This window comes from Hoplias malabaricus, chromosome X1, assembly GCF_029633855.1.
Source record: "Hoplias malabaricus isolate fHopMal1 chromosome X1, fHopMal1.hap1, whole genome shotgun sequence".
NCBI lineage: Eukaryota > Metazoa > Chordata > Actinopteri > Characiformes > Erythrinidae > Hoplias > Hoplias malabaricus.
In genome coordinates, this window is record NC_089818.1 from 5,658,512 (window position 1) to 5,674,756 (window position 16,245).

General features: G+C 42.5%; 1 protein-coding gene across 1 annotated transcript in view; it reads right to left on the minus strand.

The window, feature by feature from the left end:
- Positions 1-602: 602 nt before the first annotated feature.
- LOC136675657 (vasoactive intestinal polypeptide receptor-like) overlaps positions 603-16,245 on the minus strand; it is a 34,028-nt gene continuing 18,385 nt past the window's right edge. Inside the window, exons 5-13 of the mRNA XM_066652342.1 lie at positions 15,228-15,325; positions 11,745-11,871; positions 7,435-7,588; positions 5,750-5,810; positions 4,321-4,387; positions 4,135-4,226; positions 3,797-3,926; positions 2,030-2,071; positions 603-1,435 (exon numbers count right to left, since the gene is read on the minus strand). Of these exons, the coding sequence (XP_066508439.1) occupies positions 1,244-1,435; positions 2,030-2,071; positions 3,797-3,926; positions 4,135-4,226; positions 4,321-4,387; positions 5,750-5,810; positions 7,435-7,588; positions 11,745-11,871; positions 15,228-15,325 (963 nt within the window). The 3' untranslated portion in view covers positions 603-1,243. The remainder of the gene's footprint in view (positions 1,436-2,029; positions 2,072-3,796; positions 3,927-4,134; positions 4,227-4,320; positions 4,388-5,749; positions 5,811-7,434; positions 7,589-11,744; positions 11,872-15,227; positions 15,326-16,245) is intronic.

Below are 16,245 nucleotides of genomic sequence, written 5' to 3' on the forward strand. Positions count from 1 at the left end.
TGGCAACATTTCCCATAGATGTTAGAATGTGACTGACCAGGTGACTGTGTGGTGCCCTGTCCAGGCTGTTTTTTCTGGTATGTGCTGTCCTTGCGCTTCGCATGTCATTGCTGTATTGTGCGCAGTGGTGTTGGTTGAAATGACTCCCAAATGTTTAAAAAATATAAAGCACTTTGGGTGTATTGAAAAGTGCTTTATAAGTCTACGTGTAGCAAAGTTAATAAAAGCTACAGACAATTCATAACAGAAGCTGATCAGATTTCAGAGTTAGCCCCTAGAGGACAGTTTGCTCACGTTGGTCACATTGAATTGTCTACTTGTAATAATGAGACACACACAGAGGCTAGACCACACATACCCCACTAAGGTCAGTGCCATAATAGTTCATTAAGGGTTTGTAGATGGGAGCATTATGCCAACCAGAGCAGCATAATGAAGCCGAAAAGGAGCAGGATGACATCAGGAAATGTCAACCTACACACCCACCAACTTGAAGAATCACAGTATAAGAGAGAGGGAAATTCTGTGTGTGTGTGTGGGGGGGGGGGGGGGTGAAGGGTTTGGGATGATTCAGAATCTGTCTGGATTCTCTGGAGCAATCCCCAGCGGAAGATTCATAAAATAAATATTAAATGTTGTAATGCACTGGATCATTTGACCTCATCCTTCTATTCCAGACACAGGCGGTGACCACAAAATCCACTGACTGATTAAAATATTCAGAAGAAAAAGACGGCTGATAATGGGATTGTTTCTCTGAACCAACACTTAATTTGCTGGATAAATACTTCCTGTGCTTGTAGGGAAGCTAATGTCACAGGGAACTATATACACTGGTACCCAACCCAGCTGAAGCTACATCACTGCACAACCCTACACATTTGGAGAAGAGCGCTAAATGCCAATTACTAACATCAGCTTACAGATGACCGTGCTGGCTAACTTAACAGAACTGGGCAGTTAGCGTTCTCTGAGCTAGCGTGCCCCATCTCTATCTTCCCCGGTCTCTTCTGCTGACCAGTACATGAGAACGATGAGGAAGGTGAACATTCACATCACAAATGCACTGTAAAAACATGACTATATCTAGCATTGATCATCTAAACGTAGTCACGAGACAATGTTTGTCAGTGGTGACGAGAGCCAGGCTGTTTCCATGGCGATGGGGACAGGACCTGAGTCCCAGTTTAAGAAACGTGTCCTGGGGTGGACTTCTTGCTTCGGTTCTCTGCTCCGGCCGGGCTCAGATGGAGGAGAAGTGTTCATGGGAGGTGGATGGCCAGTGCGTGCTGGGGCTACTCTTGATCAGCATGCTGATCTGAGTGCTGGAATGGTTCCCGTTACTGGCCAGACACGGCTGCTGATACTTCGTATCAGAGCCAAGAAACCTCTGCATGTGCCACCGCCGCCATTTACGCTTAATTTCAGACTGCACCTGGATGTAAGAGAGAGTGGGGGGCGGGGGTATGATATGATACGAGAAATGTAAGAGACAATGAAAGCAAGAAACATAAAAGAACATAAAGGGGAAAGGAAGAAAATGGGGGGGGAGAAGGGGAAGGAAGAAGAGAGAGAGAGAGCGAGGCATATGCCATAGATAAACAGGATAGGGAAGAGAACAATAAAGATGAAGGTAGAAAATGAACAATCGCTCTCTCAGGAGTTATTTCATTCACTTTCATGTATTATCTGTTTAAAACAGTTTCCTAAATGATAGATTGATTACACAAAATGTGCTGAACTTGGGGTTTTCAAACAAAACAGCATCAAAACATCCACACGATAGCAGCCTAATGGGAAATCCAGGTGCTGTAAAGCTGAGTGCAAAATAAGCTAAAATGTTCAAGGGTTACTCCAGCTTAAACCATCAGATCTGTTCAGAGACAGCCAATCAATGTAATCTCAGGGGAGAGTCTAATATAAATATATACTGTTTGGTAGTGTGGTAGTAAAGATGACTTCATCCTATTTTAAATAACTGGCTAACACAACAACAGTAGGGTAAACTCCAGAATGCTGTGTGTATTACCTCTCCATTTAGGAAGCAGTATAGGACGGCAACACAGAAGCCCTGCAGAAATAAACAGCAGACAGCATTGATTATAAACCCGGATCAGACATCCAGACATGTGCAACACCGGCATGACCTCTCGACCTGAAGGCAGGAAACCTTTCAGTCTAATGGACAAAAGAGAAGTGGGAGACACATTTGCAGCTGCTACTGAATAACCTTTTTCTCCGTGGAATGACCACAGCGAAGTCCATTAGGAGTGTAAAAATGTATTGTGATATACTACTGGGCAATATATATCATTTATATCTGTATGCTGGTGTTGGTGAGTAAAACACCACCCTGGCCACTAGGGCCATTACACAATGAAACTGAACCCCCTGTCATTGTAGTGTGGGAGGTTTCATGGCTAAACTGGAGCAGCCTGGTGGCCAATCTTCATTAATTCCACATTGCACCAGTAAGACCATGTGCATCCAATGGTTCAAACACTGTGTCCTGAAGGCGGTGCCGTGTATCAGGACGACAATGCACCAATACACACAGCAAGACTGGTGAAGGATTGGTTTGATGAACATGAAAGTGAAGTTGAACATCTCCCATGGCCTGCACAGTCACCAGATCTAAATATTATTGAGCCACTTTGGGGTGTTTTGGAGGAGCGAGTCAGGAAACGTTTTCCTCCACCAGCATCACGTAGTGACCTGGCCACTATCCTGCAAGAAGAATGGCTTCAAATCCCTCTGACCACTGTGCAGGACTTGTGTATGTCATTCCCAAGACGAACTGACGCTGTATCGGCCGCAAAAGGGGGCCCTACACCACACTAATAAATTACTGTGGTCTAAAACCAGGTGTTTCACTTTCATTGTCCAACCCCTGTAAAGTTAGGTTATTTTCTGAATAACTGTAATAAAACTGTAGCAAATACAGAGGTATGGAAACTCCCTAGAACCCAGTAGTTGTGGCAACATGGCTAAAATACATGACTCATTTCCCAATACCCATTAATAAAACACATGGATACAAAATGCTAATAACGCCATATTTAAAACCAACCAATGATTGTTCCTGAATTTTATACACACTGTGTAACATTCAGACCAGATAAACTGGGCTTATTATGTTCACCCAGAGATGGATCATGCAGTGTTCTTTACGTTCTAACATTATCTACAATATGTGGTGTATGAAATATGTTTCTTTTTAAACATAACACCATAAAGATATCATCACATCAATCGATTCTAGGATCCAGTTTCAAACAGCTGGAATAATTCTCCTAATCAAAGCACACTGACCTTTAAGTTGCAATGCTTTAGGGGATTTTCAGTGACTTTTACCAGCCTAAGAGGTTACATACAACTATATTTATACCTTATGACACTGTCATATTTCACTGTCTCTCTCTCTTTCTATATATATGTATATATTTTATTGGATCCTAGAGGCCAAAAAGGATTGTTTGGGGATATGAGGCCATGCTTCTATCCTTTTATAACCTTTTCTGGCTCAAAAACAAACACGTACTGATGTGTGTGTGTGTGTGGGGGGGGGGGGGGATGTAGAGGTGGGAGGGGTGGTTGTGATGGTAGGCGTGGTGGTGGTGGTGGTAGGGGTGGGGGTGGTTGGTGGGGGTTAAGGGCAGACGCATTCATCACTGCGCCAGACATTTTCTCTACTCTCCTGGCCTTTAGAAAATCCAAAGCGGATAAACAATGATCAGAGAGGAATAAGAAGAGAGTTTGTGTGTTTGTGAGAGAGTTACGTTTTACCGATTCATACCTGAAAAGATCCCAAAATTAGGTCAAACACCAGCCGCACATAAGACTGAACATGAGTAGGCATGAAGACAAAGATGATGTAGTTTATTCCAAACAGAGGAATCAGCAGGAGAGTGGATTTTGCCAGTCTCCTAAAAAGCAAAAAGAAAAGGAGTACATGAGTAATTGAGCTTACAATTTCCTATCCACAGAGAGTCTCCACTCATAACATTGTGCAATCGAGGGTTAGGCTCAAGGACTAGGACTAGACTAAGGATCTATGACAACAAGAGGTCTTCAGTCTAGACCATAAACAAAAAGTAACGTTCATGGAACAACACGTGGTTGATAAAAACTCACGAGTACTGGTTTGATTCATTTCTGCCAATATCTCTGCAGTTGATTTTCTGCCGGAGAATCCGAATGATGCAGATGAAGAGAATGAAGTTCATCTGGAAAGACAAAGGAAATCCAGGATTGGTTAAAAACCACAGGGCTTGCATTTCATAGTAAAAGAGGATTCAAACAGGACAGAGTCAAACTCACCAGGTTTATAATCAGAATGGGAGTCTTTATGATCCACCAGAGATCATCCTCTATCATTTCCCAGCAACTGCGCAAAGAAAAAAGAACACACAGTAATGTGTTGATTAAAGGTATATGTTCAAAGATAATATGGAGCCGGAGAAAGGCGATTTAATCTAGTTTAATACTGCGGTACACCTTGATGACTCTGTGTGTGATTGGTGAGACCACTCTAGCTCTAAACGTTTAATCACTAAAGACTCTGTCAGTGTGAGTCACAAACTGAAACCTGGATCTGATACAATTTCTCTGCACGGAGCTATAAATTCTGCCTTCATTATCTCTGCAGTTATTTATAAGAATATGAAATGTTTCAAACTTATCACGTACCAAATGGAAGAGGAAACTTCAGGTCACTTGGTTGCAGTTAGATTTAACCCTTGTGTTTCAACCAAGCCCCAAAAGGAAACCACAAGAGAAGTCTATATAAAATGACTGTTGGAACAATTCCTTGCATCTGCATTTTTTTTTGACCTGTTCTTTGATGCGATTTGCTCTGAATTGTGTCAACGTTTCACGACAAACAGAGCAACAGAAACTGTCCAAATTGTCGAAGTTAAACACTGGAACACTGAAATTTTTAAAAGTTTTAAGAAAATGCAAGGTTTCTGTTCAGTAAAATTGACTTCTACGTCATTTCTTTGGAAGTTTTTATGCCCAAATTCATCAATGATATACTATAGTTGTATATAAAATATTTTAGAAAGTCATTGCAATGTGCCGTTGAGCCTGAAGTGTTTAAACTTAATTTAAATTTAATTATGTATTATCAATAAAGTGTATTAAAAAGATTGACATATTAGATAACACATGATGCCAAATGTTTAAAAGATAATGCCCAGACATTTGCTTTCAGCCTAAAAAAGTTCAGTTTAGTTTTAGGTGCATCTATAAAAACAGACATTTCTGAAGTCCATCCAATGGATCTATACCGTGTTCTATAAATAGACTATATCCTGACCTCTGTGGTGACACCTCATTTATTTTCCCTGTAAGAAAAGCCTTGAGATCTGTGGTAACAGCAGATCTGGTCAGTCGTGTCGGTCGGCCTCATGGGGTTTTCATGGTGAAAGAAAATAATCAATAGGAAACTGGTTTGTCACTGGATGTCACAACCACAAATGGAGACCCTGTGATATCAGAGTCCTCTAATTCATAAACATGCAAAAAAGCATTAGGTGGTGATTTGACAAAACGTGACTTTGTTTTGTTTATACTTAACTAATGAAAAAGCCCTCAGAGCGTATCAAAACAGGGCAAAATGGATAAATCCCCCTGGGATGTGCTTTCTAGAATAAATGTTTGCATACAATAAAGCAGATGTAAACAAGCTTGGTTTATAAGTAAACGTGACTGAGAAACAAACTTCACAAACACAGCCGTGACTCACCCAACGTCGTGTAAGTAAGCTTTTGTGATGGCCCATGTGATGATGAAGATTGCAGGGACTCCTGTTTTCATTGTAGACAAACACACACAAGCGAAAGTGTTATGGCTGCTGTTAATGGACAGAAAAATAAACCATCTCTGAGCTGTGTCATGACTCTAGAACTGCTAACAGTTTTTCTGTTAATTAGTGTGGGATCAATGGCGGCATGGTGGTGCAGCAGGTAGGTGTCGCAGTCACACGGCTCCAGGGACCTGGAGGTTGTGGGTTTGATTCCCGCGGTGACTGTCTGTGAGGAGTGTGGTGTGTTCTCCCTGTGTCTGTGTGGGTTTCCTCTGGGTGACTGTCTGTGAGGAGTGTGGTGTGTTCTCCCTGTGTCTGCGTGGGTTTCCTCCGGGTGACTGTCTGTGAGGAGTGTGGTGTGTTCTCTCTGTGTCTGCGTGGGTTTCCTCCGGGTGACTGTCTGTGAGGAGTGTGGTGTGTTCTCCCTGTGTCTGCGTGGGTTTCCTCCGGGTGACTGTCTGTGAGGAGTGTGGTGTGTTCTCCCTGTGTCTGCGTGGGTTTCCTCCGGGTGCTCCAGTTTCCTTCCACAGTCCAAAAACACACGTTGGTAGGTGGATTGGCGACTCAATAGTGTCCATAAGGTGTGAGTGTGTGAGTGAATGTGTGAGTTTGTGTGTTGTCCTGTGAAGGACTGGCCCAATGATTCCATGTAGGCTCTGGACCCACCACGACCCTGAACTGGATAAGGGTTACAGATAATGGATGGATGGATGGGTGGATAGTGTGTAATCAGTCTGACATAATTCATCATTTTATTTAAATTTCATAGTTTTATTGTTGTATTAATTTAACATAACAGAAAGAGTGGAAATCCCTGGAATATCAACCAATCCCAAATCACCAAACCAACTCAAGTTCCTGTCTTCATGATGCATCAGAAAGTGTGTTTATGTAGTCTTTAAAATTGAAATTCTCACTAGAAGATGGTGATGAAGATGTAGTGGATGTAAAATTTACAGTTTTGGCCAGTGTCCTTTTGTAAAGTTAAAAATAAAAAAAATACTTTAAGGACACTTGTAGTTCCATGTGTACTTCAGACACATAATACATTTTTTATCAATGTCCATAAAAACTCAGTTACATTTTACGGCAGATATAAACCTGTTAGACAGGTGTCACTCTGGCTGAGGTAAAAACCACTTTGACATCAGTTAGGAGTTTCTATGCCTGTTGAAATAAGCCTTTATAAAATTTTATTTGGGTTTACATTACCTATCACAAAAAGCAAATGTAGGTCACAGCCTTATAATTGCTGGCCTTCAATTAAGTCTTGCCCTAGATACTGAATAAACAATCTATCATCACATTTATGACATAATATTGATGAGAAATATGGCCTGTTTTTCCTGTTACTGTTCCAGTTCCACTGATCTTTTTGCTAAGCTTTGTTGATGGTTGATTTGTAGTCCTCAGTAATAGGACCGGGCCTCAGGAAAACATTATTCAATCAATATAGTTGGCTATTTAAATGATTAAGTGCACATTTCCTGAAGTTGAAAAGTCTCTGAAGCAGCCAGAACTCCCCCAAATGCCTTGGACATGCCACCATTTTAAAAACATTGTTGATGTTGACACCACATCAAGCATAAATCAGACATTTTATTGCGCCATGAGCTGTCACTTACCCCAGCCAATCAGAAGGAAGCACCAGAAGTACTTCCTGTGGGAAAAGAAGGAGACCGCAAGAAGAGCATGGAGGTATAGGCCTTCCACCAGGAGCCAGAAGAAACTGGCCATGACTCCGTACTGAAAGAACACCACCACCGCCTTACAGCCCACCTGGAATAAACACAAATAAAGTTTAGGGGTCAGCAGTGTTTACTGGCCGGCCTGACATGTGTACACAGCCACAACCGAGACTGTTCGCCTGTTTCCTGCGTGTTTACAGAGGGAAAGTCTTTAGAACGTACTGCTTCACTCGATCACTGTATATCCAGCACTGGAAGAAGGAAAGAACCTTACACAATTCTAGTGAAGATTCAAAGAAGAGGAAATGAAAGTCCTGTTACAGCAACCAACCTTGGCTTGGCTTTACTCAACATTTACTTTCTCGTTGGCCAAAATACAATCTTAAATCCAGCACAATAGGTTGTTGATTCATTGTGGCATAACTCTGATAACAGACATGCAAATGAGCCCCAAACAATCCACTAATACGTCAATGAAAATAAAAAATAAATAAATAAATAAAACGGTCTGACCATGGAAACAGTCACAAAAGGGCTGTCACACATCCAAAACATACAACACAATGTCGTGCATTTCATTTTTTTCAATATATGAGATAAAATAATATTTAAATATTCATTAAAATATCATTAAAACATTTATGTTACAAATGTACTTCCCCTTAATTACTTTATTTCCACATATATATATTTTTTTCTTCATTTGCATTTGAGCAATAGCGGTTATTTCAAAAGACTCTAACTTGGTGATAATCAGATTTGCATATCACAATGACCTCTACAAGGCCCTTGTTTTATAAGGAACTTTGTGTAGATATCTTTAATCAGTCCTGCCGTGTTGACCAGTCGCTGGAGTGTTTGCTCACAGTGACCGATGTGATGTGTTCTTCTAACCAGCAGCTGTGTCCAGATGACACCACAGCCACAAAATGTGTGTTTATACGGCAGAGTAACAACTAAAACAACTTAGAGGCCCTTCAAAGCATTATCCCATTTGTGCCAGAAGAGAGTTGCTCTTGTTGATGAACGGACAGCAGGGCAAACACTAGCAAGTTTATGCTTTGTTTGCTCCAACCTTTAGCGGAGGGAACCATTAGCTAGCTCTCCAAAGCTTCTGGAGGACTTGATGAACACAGTCTTGCCTAGCCACGGCCGCAGAGACCAATGATCAATTGATTAAGCAGCTTTTAAAGAGCAATGCTAGCTCTAACATAACTACATATGAATGGTTTAAATGGAAAGGAGTAGAAAGTAGCTTTAAACTTGAATAAGCTTTAATACAAGTGAAAGCACTGTACATCTACCAAGAAAGATGTTAAATCAGACACTGTGTAACCACACTTCCAAGCACGTGGTGGTCACTGACCAAAGGCTAGCTCTGTTCAGACGGATCAGCAGAAATTTTCCTTCCTTGTTGCACCATCCAGCTCTCACTGGAGTCTTTCATCTGCCACAAATCCGAGTAACGTTTGAACCTCTTCAAAAGACCACTGGGTCATTTTACAAGCAGCGGTTTTGAGTCAGATCAAAACAAATGTGACAGTTAGTTTGTGCTGAATGTCTCTGGCCAATCAGCACTCTGCTGCCTTTACACGGCACATATAGTTCCTGCTCAGCTCACTTGGAACCAGGAGTGAGCTGTGGAACCAGGTACCAAATGTGCCTAATGGAAAAGCAATATTTATATATCAGTCGGGTCGAGTAGAGCAGGGACCATGTAGTGGAAAAGCGGCATGAGTCTTTTTAAGTCATACTAGAGACAGGAGTCACAGGAGGCATAAAACAACATTGAGCAGCCACAAACACATTGAGCAGTGCATATATACAACACATAACACCAAAATAGCCTTATACACATCAAAACCCACTAAATAAACAAGAGAAAGGGAAGCTGTGTATCATGGAAGCCATAACATTAGCTATTTCCTTCTTCTTGTAAATATACAGGGCTCGGCACAAGCCGCTCAACATCCACGGTGAAGGATGCCACGTTACTACAACCACACCTCAGTGTCCTTAAACCAACATTAAATAAGTATCACTAACCAAACCGGGTACTGCTTTCTAGCAAAGGGCAAACAGGCAAATTTGTGCCATGTTTGCTCTACACCTCAGCAAAGAAAACCATTAGCAACCTCTTCAAAGGTTCTGGAGGATGTGATAAAAATGGTTTTGCTTAGCCATGGCCCCAGGATCAAGGATCATTTGATTAAGCAGCTCTCAAATAGCAAAAGCCAGCAGTAAAGCATTAAAACAACAGTGTCCCAGCAGGTGATTTAATACTGTTTGTTTCAGAGAACGAGAAAGAACACTTGAGCCAAACAGTCGTCAGTGATGACCTCAGTCAGTGCACTCACAGGTGATCTGGGGTTAGTGGAGTAACAGGTGGAAAAATACATTTTATGTCCAAAAATGTTAGGGATCTTTTTTACATGAGACTGCAGGTGCCATGGTCAATGCCAAGTGTCAGTTACTGTGGTATAAACTCTTTATTGTTCTCAATGATGATATTCAATGGCAAACTGGGACATCTCTGAGACACTAATCTCTATCCATCCATTCATTATCTGTAACCCTTATCCAATTCAGGGTCGCGGTGTGTCCAGAGTCTACCTGGAATCATTGGGCACAAGGCGGAATACACCCTGGAGGGGGCGCCAGTCCTTCACAGGGCAACACGCACACTCACACATTCACTCACACACTCACACCTACAGACAATTTTGAGTCGTCAATCCACCTACCAACGTGTGTTTCTCATTAATCAAAATTAATAGCCTAATATCATATTGTTGGTGGAATTAAAATTACTTTTAAAGTCACTATGAGGGTTTCCAGCAGAGGGATATTAACAGGGCTATGCTGTTTCTGGAGGTGTTCATGGGCACATAAGTATTTCAAAGAATGCACTATATATTTAATATGTTTTGGAATTACTACTACATATTACACTCCTATACTAATATCTTATTGCATTCACTACACCTAAATCCAGAACAAGATGCACTTAGTTTACTGAATCAAGGCCACAACTAGAAGCTGTAGCCAGCTAATAATAGCAAAGATGAGGTTTCCAGGAAAAAAAAGGGAATAACATGTCAGACGAACCAGACAAAGATTTACAACCACTTGGCATGTATTCAGCAACTCAAACACATAGACAGGCTCTCCATATAACTCTACCACATCACTATACACTCCATTTATATCTGAGGATCTGTCAGTAAATCAGATATGACGCAAAACAGAGTGCACACTGTGACTGCAAATCTTGTAGATAAAACAAGCAAGTGTGCAGTTTGTGGATCTACTGACACAGGGTAAGGTTAATACACAGCAATGTCAATTAGATTTCAGAGCAGAGATGAGAGCAGTCCAGCTTCTGACAGTGAGAGCTCCAAACAAACAAATAAATAAAGCTCAAACCCTGGGGACGGCTGCCCTCCGCCTCTGGGTGTGTGTTCACAGCCCCTAGTGCACTAGTGTGTGTGCGTGTGTTCACTGCTAAAGATTGGTTAAATGCGGAAGACACATTTTGTTGTACGTTGTACAATGACAAATAATCGCACATTGTTACATTATTAGTATTATTAAATGTTCAATGTTTGCCTCTAATACGAAGCAGTGCTTGCCCAGAGGATGTGTGCTAATCACACACACAGTATGTCCAAAAATATCTATACACCTGCACATTCATTTCCTCAATAATCAAAGTGTATTAATTGTCAGGTTGTCTCCACTCTACTGCAGCCTCTTCAGGGAAGTCTTTACACTAGTAATTTTCTTGAACAGCTCTGTAAGTACTTGATGGCATTCAGCCACTAGAATATTAATGAGGTGAGGAGTGGATGATTAAATCTGGATAACAAACTCCACGATTCAAAAGTGTCCATTGGTGTGAGTGTGTGAGTGAATGTGTGTGTGTGTGTTGCTCTGTGAAGGACTGGCGTCCCCTCCAGGGTGTATTCCCGCCTTGCGCCCAATGATTCCAGGTAGGCTCTGGACCCACCGCAACCCTGAACTGGATAAGGGTTACAGATAATGAATGAATGAATGAACAAACTCCACTCCAGCTAATCCCAAAGGGCCTGGATGGAGCGCTGTTGATCCAGAGAATGCATGTCCATGTCTCCGCAGTCCAGAACAACAGAATGTAACAGAAAACACAGAATTCAGGACGATTAAATATGAAAAAAAAATAATTTCCAGTTTTCATGAAGCTAGCACGAGGAGGAGGAGGCACTTACGGATTCTTGATTGCAGGAATGCTCCTCCACGTCCAGCAACACGTCCTTCATAATAATGGCCACAGCCTTCACAATGAAGGACAGGAACAGGTGAATGTGGATGTAGTTCCTTGTACAGTGAAGTTTCCTGGGCACAGAATAAAAGGCATGGATGTACAATAATATGCAAAAACCAAATATAAATAATTTCCAATATAGTTGGAGGTGACACTAGTGTAAACACCGTACACTAATTAGCAGCGGAAGGTGAGTAGTGATTATCAGTAGCTCTTCGTAGTGTCTACAAACATTTGTAATAATGAGAATGTTCTGTGGTTATGATAAAGACACAGCTTACAAATGCAGTGGGATATCAAGAGTGCGTATAGGCAGAGTGAGGCTAGCACATTTTGTTTGTACTTCAATCGATAGAGAATGCTTGGGGGGTGTTTTCCTGTTGTTTGAGTGAATGATGCATTAAAAGCCACAAAAGGAAGTCACATAAGATGGAGTGGGTTAAACACGAGCTTCTGCATGTCCGTACTTTCACTGTGTTGTTAATGATGATATAAGGCGATCAGCCATAACATTATTAACATAGCACATTTCCCAGTACTGCAGTGACACTGACGTGAAGTGGTGTGTTAGTGTGTGTTGTTCTGATGTGAGTGGATCATTGTTCATATTTTCATGTCAAATATAATTAATTTTGTTTTTGAATTTTAATGTAAAATATTAATTTAATATTGCTTTATTAAATAAAATGTAAAAAAAATAATAATAATACGGCGGCACGTTGGTGCAGCAGGTAGGTGTCGCAGTCACACAGCTCCAGGGGCCTGGAGGTTGTGGGTGCGATTCCCGCTCCGGGTGACTGTCTGTGAGGAGTGTGGTGTGTTCTCTCTGTATCTGCGTGGGTTTTCTCAGGGTGACTGTCTGTGAGGAGTTGGTGTGTTCTCCCTGTGTCTGCGTGGGTTTTCTCAGGGTGACTGTCTGTGAGGAGTTGGTGTGTTCTCCCTGTGTCTGCGTGGGTTTCCTCCGGGTGACTGTCTGTGAGGAGTTGGTGTGTTCTCCCTGTGTCTGCGTGGGTTTTCTCAGGGTGACTGTCTGTGAGGAGTTGGTGTGTTCTCCCTGTGTCTGCGTGGGTTTCCTCCGGGTGACTGTCTGTGAGGAGTTGGCGTGTTCTCCCTGTGTCTGCGTGGGTTTCCTCCGGGTGACTGTCTGTGAGGAGTTGGCGTGTTCTCCCTGTGTCTGCGTGGGTTTCCTCCGGGTGACTGTCTGTGAGGAGTATTGTGTGTTCTCCCTGTGTCTGCGTGGGTTTCCTCCGGGTGACTGTCTGTGAGGAGTGTGGTGTGTTCTCTCTGTGTCTGCGTGGGTTTCCTCCAGGTGACTGTCTGTGAGGAGTGTGGTGTGTTCTCCCTGAGTCTGCGTGGGTTTCACTGTGTTGTTAATGATGATATAAGGCGATCAGCCATAACATTATTAACATAGCACATTTCCCAGTACTGCAGTGACACTGACGTGAAGTGGTGTGTTAGTGTGTGTTGTTCTGATGTGAGTGGATCATTGTTCATATTTTCATGTCAAATATAATTAATTTTGTTTTTGAATTTTAATGTAAAATATTAATTTAATATTGCTTTATTAAATAAAATGTAAAAAAAATAATAATAATACGGCGGCACGTTGGTGCAGCAGGTAGGTGTCGCAGTCACACAGCTCCAGGGGCCTGGAGGTTGTGGGTGCGATTCCCGCTCCGGGTGACTGTCTGTGAGGAGTTGGTATGTTCTCCCTGTGTCTGCGTGGGTTTCCTCCGGGTGACTGTCTGTGAGGAGTGTGGTGTGTTCTCTCTGTGTCTGCGTGGGTTTTCTCCGGGTGACTGTCTGTGAGGAGTGTGGTGTGTTCTCTCTGTATCTGCGTGGGTTTTCTCAGGGTGACTGTCTGTGAGGAGTTGGTGTGTTCTCCCTGTGTCTGCGTGGGTTTTCTCAGGGTGACTGTCTGTGAGGAGTTGGTGTGTTCTCCCTGTGTCTGCGTGGGTTTCCTCCGGGTGACTGTCTGTGAGGAGTTGGCGTGTTCTCCCTGTGTCTGCGTGGGTTTCCTCCGGGTGACTGTCTGTGAGGAGTTGGCGTGTTCTCCCTGTGTCTGCGTGGGTTTCCTCCGGGTGACTGTCTGTGAGGAGTATTGTGTGTTCTCCCTGTGTCTGCGTGGGTTTCCTCCGGGTGACTGTCTGTGAGGAGTGTGGTGTGTTCTCTCTGTGTCTGCGTGGGTTTCCTCCAGGTGACTGTCTGTGAGGAGTGTGGTGTGTTCTCCCTGAGTCTGCGTGGGTTTCCTCCGGGTGACTGTCTGTGAGGAGTGTGGTGTGTTCTCTCTGTATCTGCGTGGGTTTCCTCCGGGTGACTGTCTGTGAGGAATTGGCGTGTTCTCCCTGTGTCTGCGTGGGTTTCCTCCGGGTGACTGTCTGTGAGGAGTGTGGTGTGTTCTCCCTGTGTCTGCGTGGGTTTCCTCCGGGTGACTGTCTGTGAGGAATTGGCGTGTTCTCCCTGTGTCTGCGTGGGTTTCCTCCGGGTGACTGTCTGTGAGGAGTGTGGTGTGTTCTCCCTGTGTCTGCGTGGGTTTCCTCCGGGTGACTGTCTGTGAGGAGTGTGGTGTGTTCTCTCTGTGTCTGCATGGGTTTCCTCCGGGTGACTGTCTGTGAGGAGTGTGGTGTGTTCTCTCTGTGTCTGCATGGGTTTCCTCCGGGTGACTGTCTGTGAGGAGTGTGGTGTGTTCTCCCCGTATCCGAGTGGGTTTCCTCTGGGTGCTCCGGTTTCCTCCCACAGTCCAAAAACTTGCCGACTCAAAAGTGTCCGTAGGTGTGAGTGTGTGAGTGAATGTGTGTGTGTGTGTGTCTGTGTTGCCCTGTGAAGGACTGGCGCCCCCTCCAGGGTGTATTCCCGCCTTGCGTCCAATGATTCCAGGTAGGCTCTGGACACAACGTGACCCTGAACTGGATACGGGTTACAGATAATGAATGAATAATAATAATAATAATAAAATGCTTAACCAGATTCTGCCATTATGATATGAACACTAAAAATATCCACTTGCACATCATTGTTGTCCAAATGAAAACATGTATCTTCAAAACTTTACAGAGATGGAAAAAACCTTCTTTCAATGGAAGTCAGATAAAACAATACTTTTCCCAGTCATTTGAAAGCATTTCCACTGGTACATTCATCATGGAGTTTTCACACAATGTGTATAAAGCTGCTGTGTACAAATCATGTAGTAAACTTAAAATCAACACAAATAGAGATACATGTTTTTTTCTGGACAGCCACAACATCTTTACAGAGCTCTGATGCACAGTGTGCCCTTACTGAAAGACATAACAATAAAAAAAAGAGACAGATAAAACAGCAATTACACAGAGAACAATAAAACATCCATGCGGCCATAACTGCTACTACCCCCATGGCATAATCAAATCCAGTTTCTGTAAAACATGATACTGTGGCTTACCTGAAAAAGCACAAAATAAAGATGGCAATTATGAGTGAGGTCAGAGACACAGTGTGGCCAATGGTGTAGCCGATCCTCACTGAATGTAGGAAGTCCATCTGAGAACAAACAACACCCCCGCAAATGCACACACACACACACAGACACACATAAAGAGTGAAGTTAAGAACCCAATATCAACATGTCTACAATACACATCCACTTTATTTACAGTCCACAACCCTCTACACATGTCCTCTAAGTATATAGTTTAATGGTAGTAATTGTACAAGTGGCAGTTAATCTGAAACACTTGTTTATGAGGATTCATTCGTGACAGTGACTGAATTATTTGTTTGTTTCATTTTATTGGACCAATTCTCAAGCAGGCCTCCAAGCAAACATCAGTGAGTGTGGACCTATATAGACTTAAGTATTGTTGCGTTACCTCAGATAACCGCAGACAGGGCTGGACGATACGGACAAAATTTATATTACGATATATTTCGTAATTTTGGCCGATACAATATAATTCCGGTATCGATATGAACAGTGTAAAAACGTTCAAGAACAAACAAGAAACATGACGTCATCATCAAACAAACCTCTGCGCTTTGTCAAAATTAATATTTTTAAACTAAATTTTAAACTGAAAATACACTAGGGCCAGGTGTGTGGTGTCTATAGTGTTTACTGATAGGAGACCCTCTCCTTTTATGAAATCCATTGCTCAGGTACTTGCATCAGCAACACACAGCAGCCATTTAACCTCCAATAACTACCCACAGTTGTACTAGTATAGTTGTTAATTATGTAATTTTCGTGCAGATGCAGATGGATAGGTTTCAACTTCCTTGCCAGGTAACCACACCAAGCTACACCAATAACATCCCATAATCAAACCTCCTTCCTTTAGAGTCATCGACCAGTAACATGATAAGAAATGTGAGTAATTCTGGATAAGATTGAGTGCCAAATGTCATAAATGTATGTGCAATTGTTAAAACCAGCTCTAGACTGAGAAGAATTAAAGCCACAT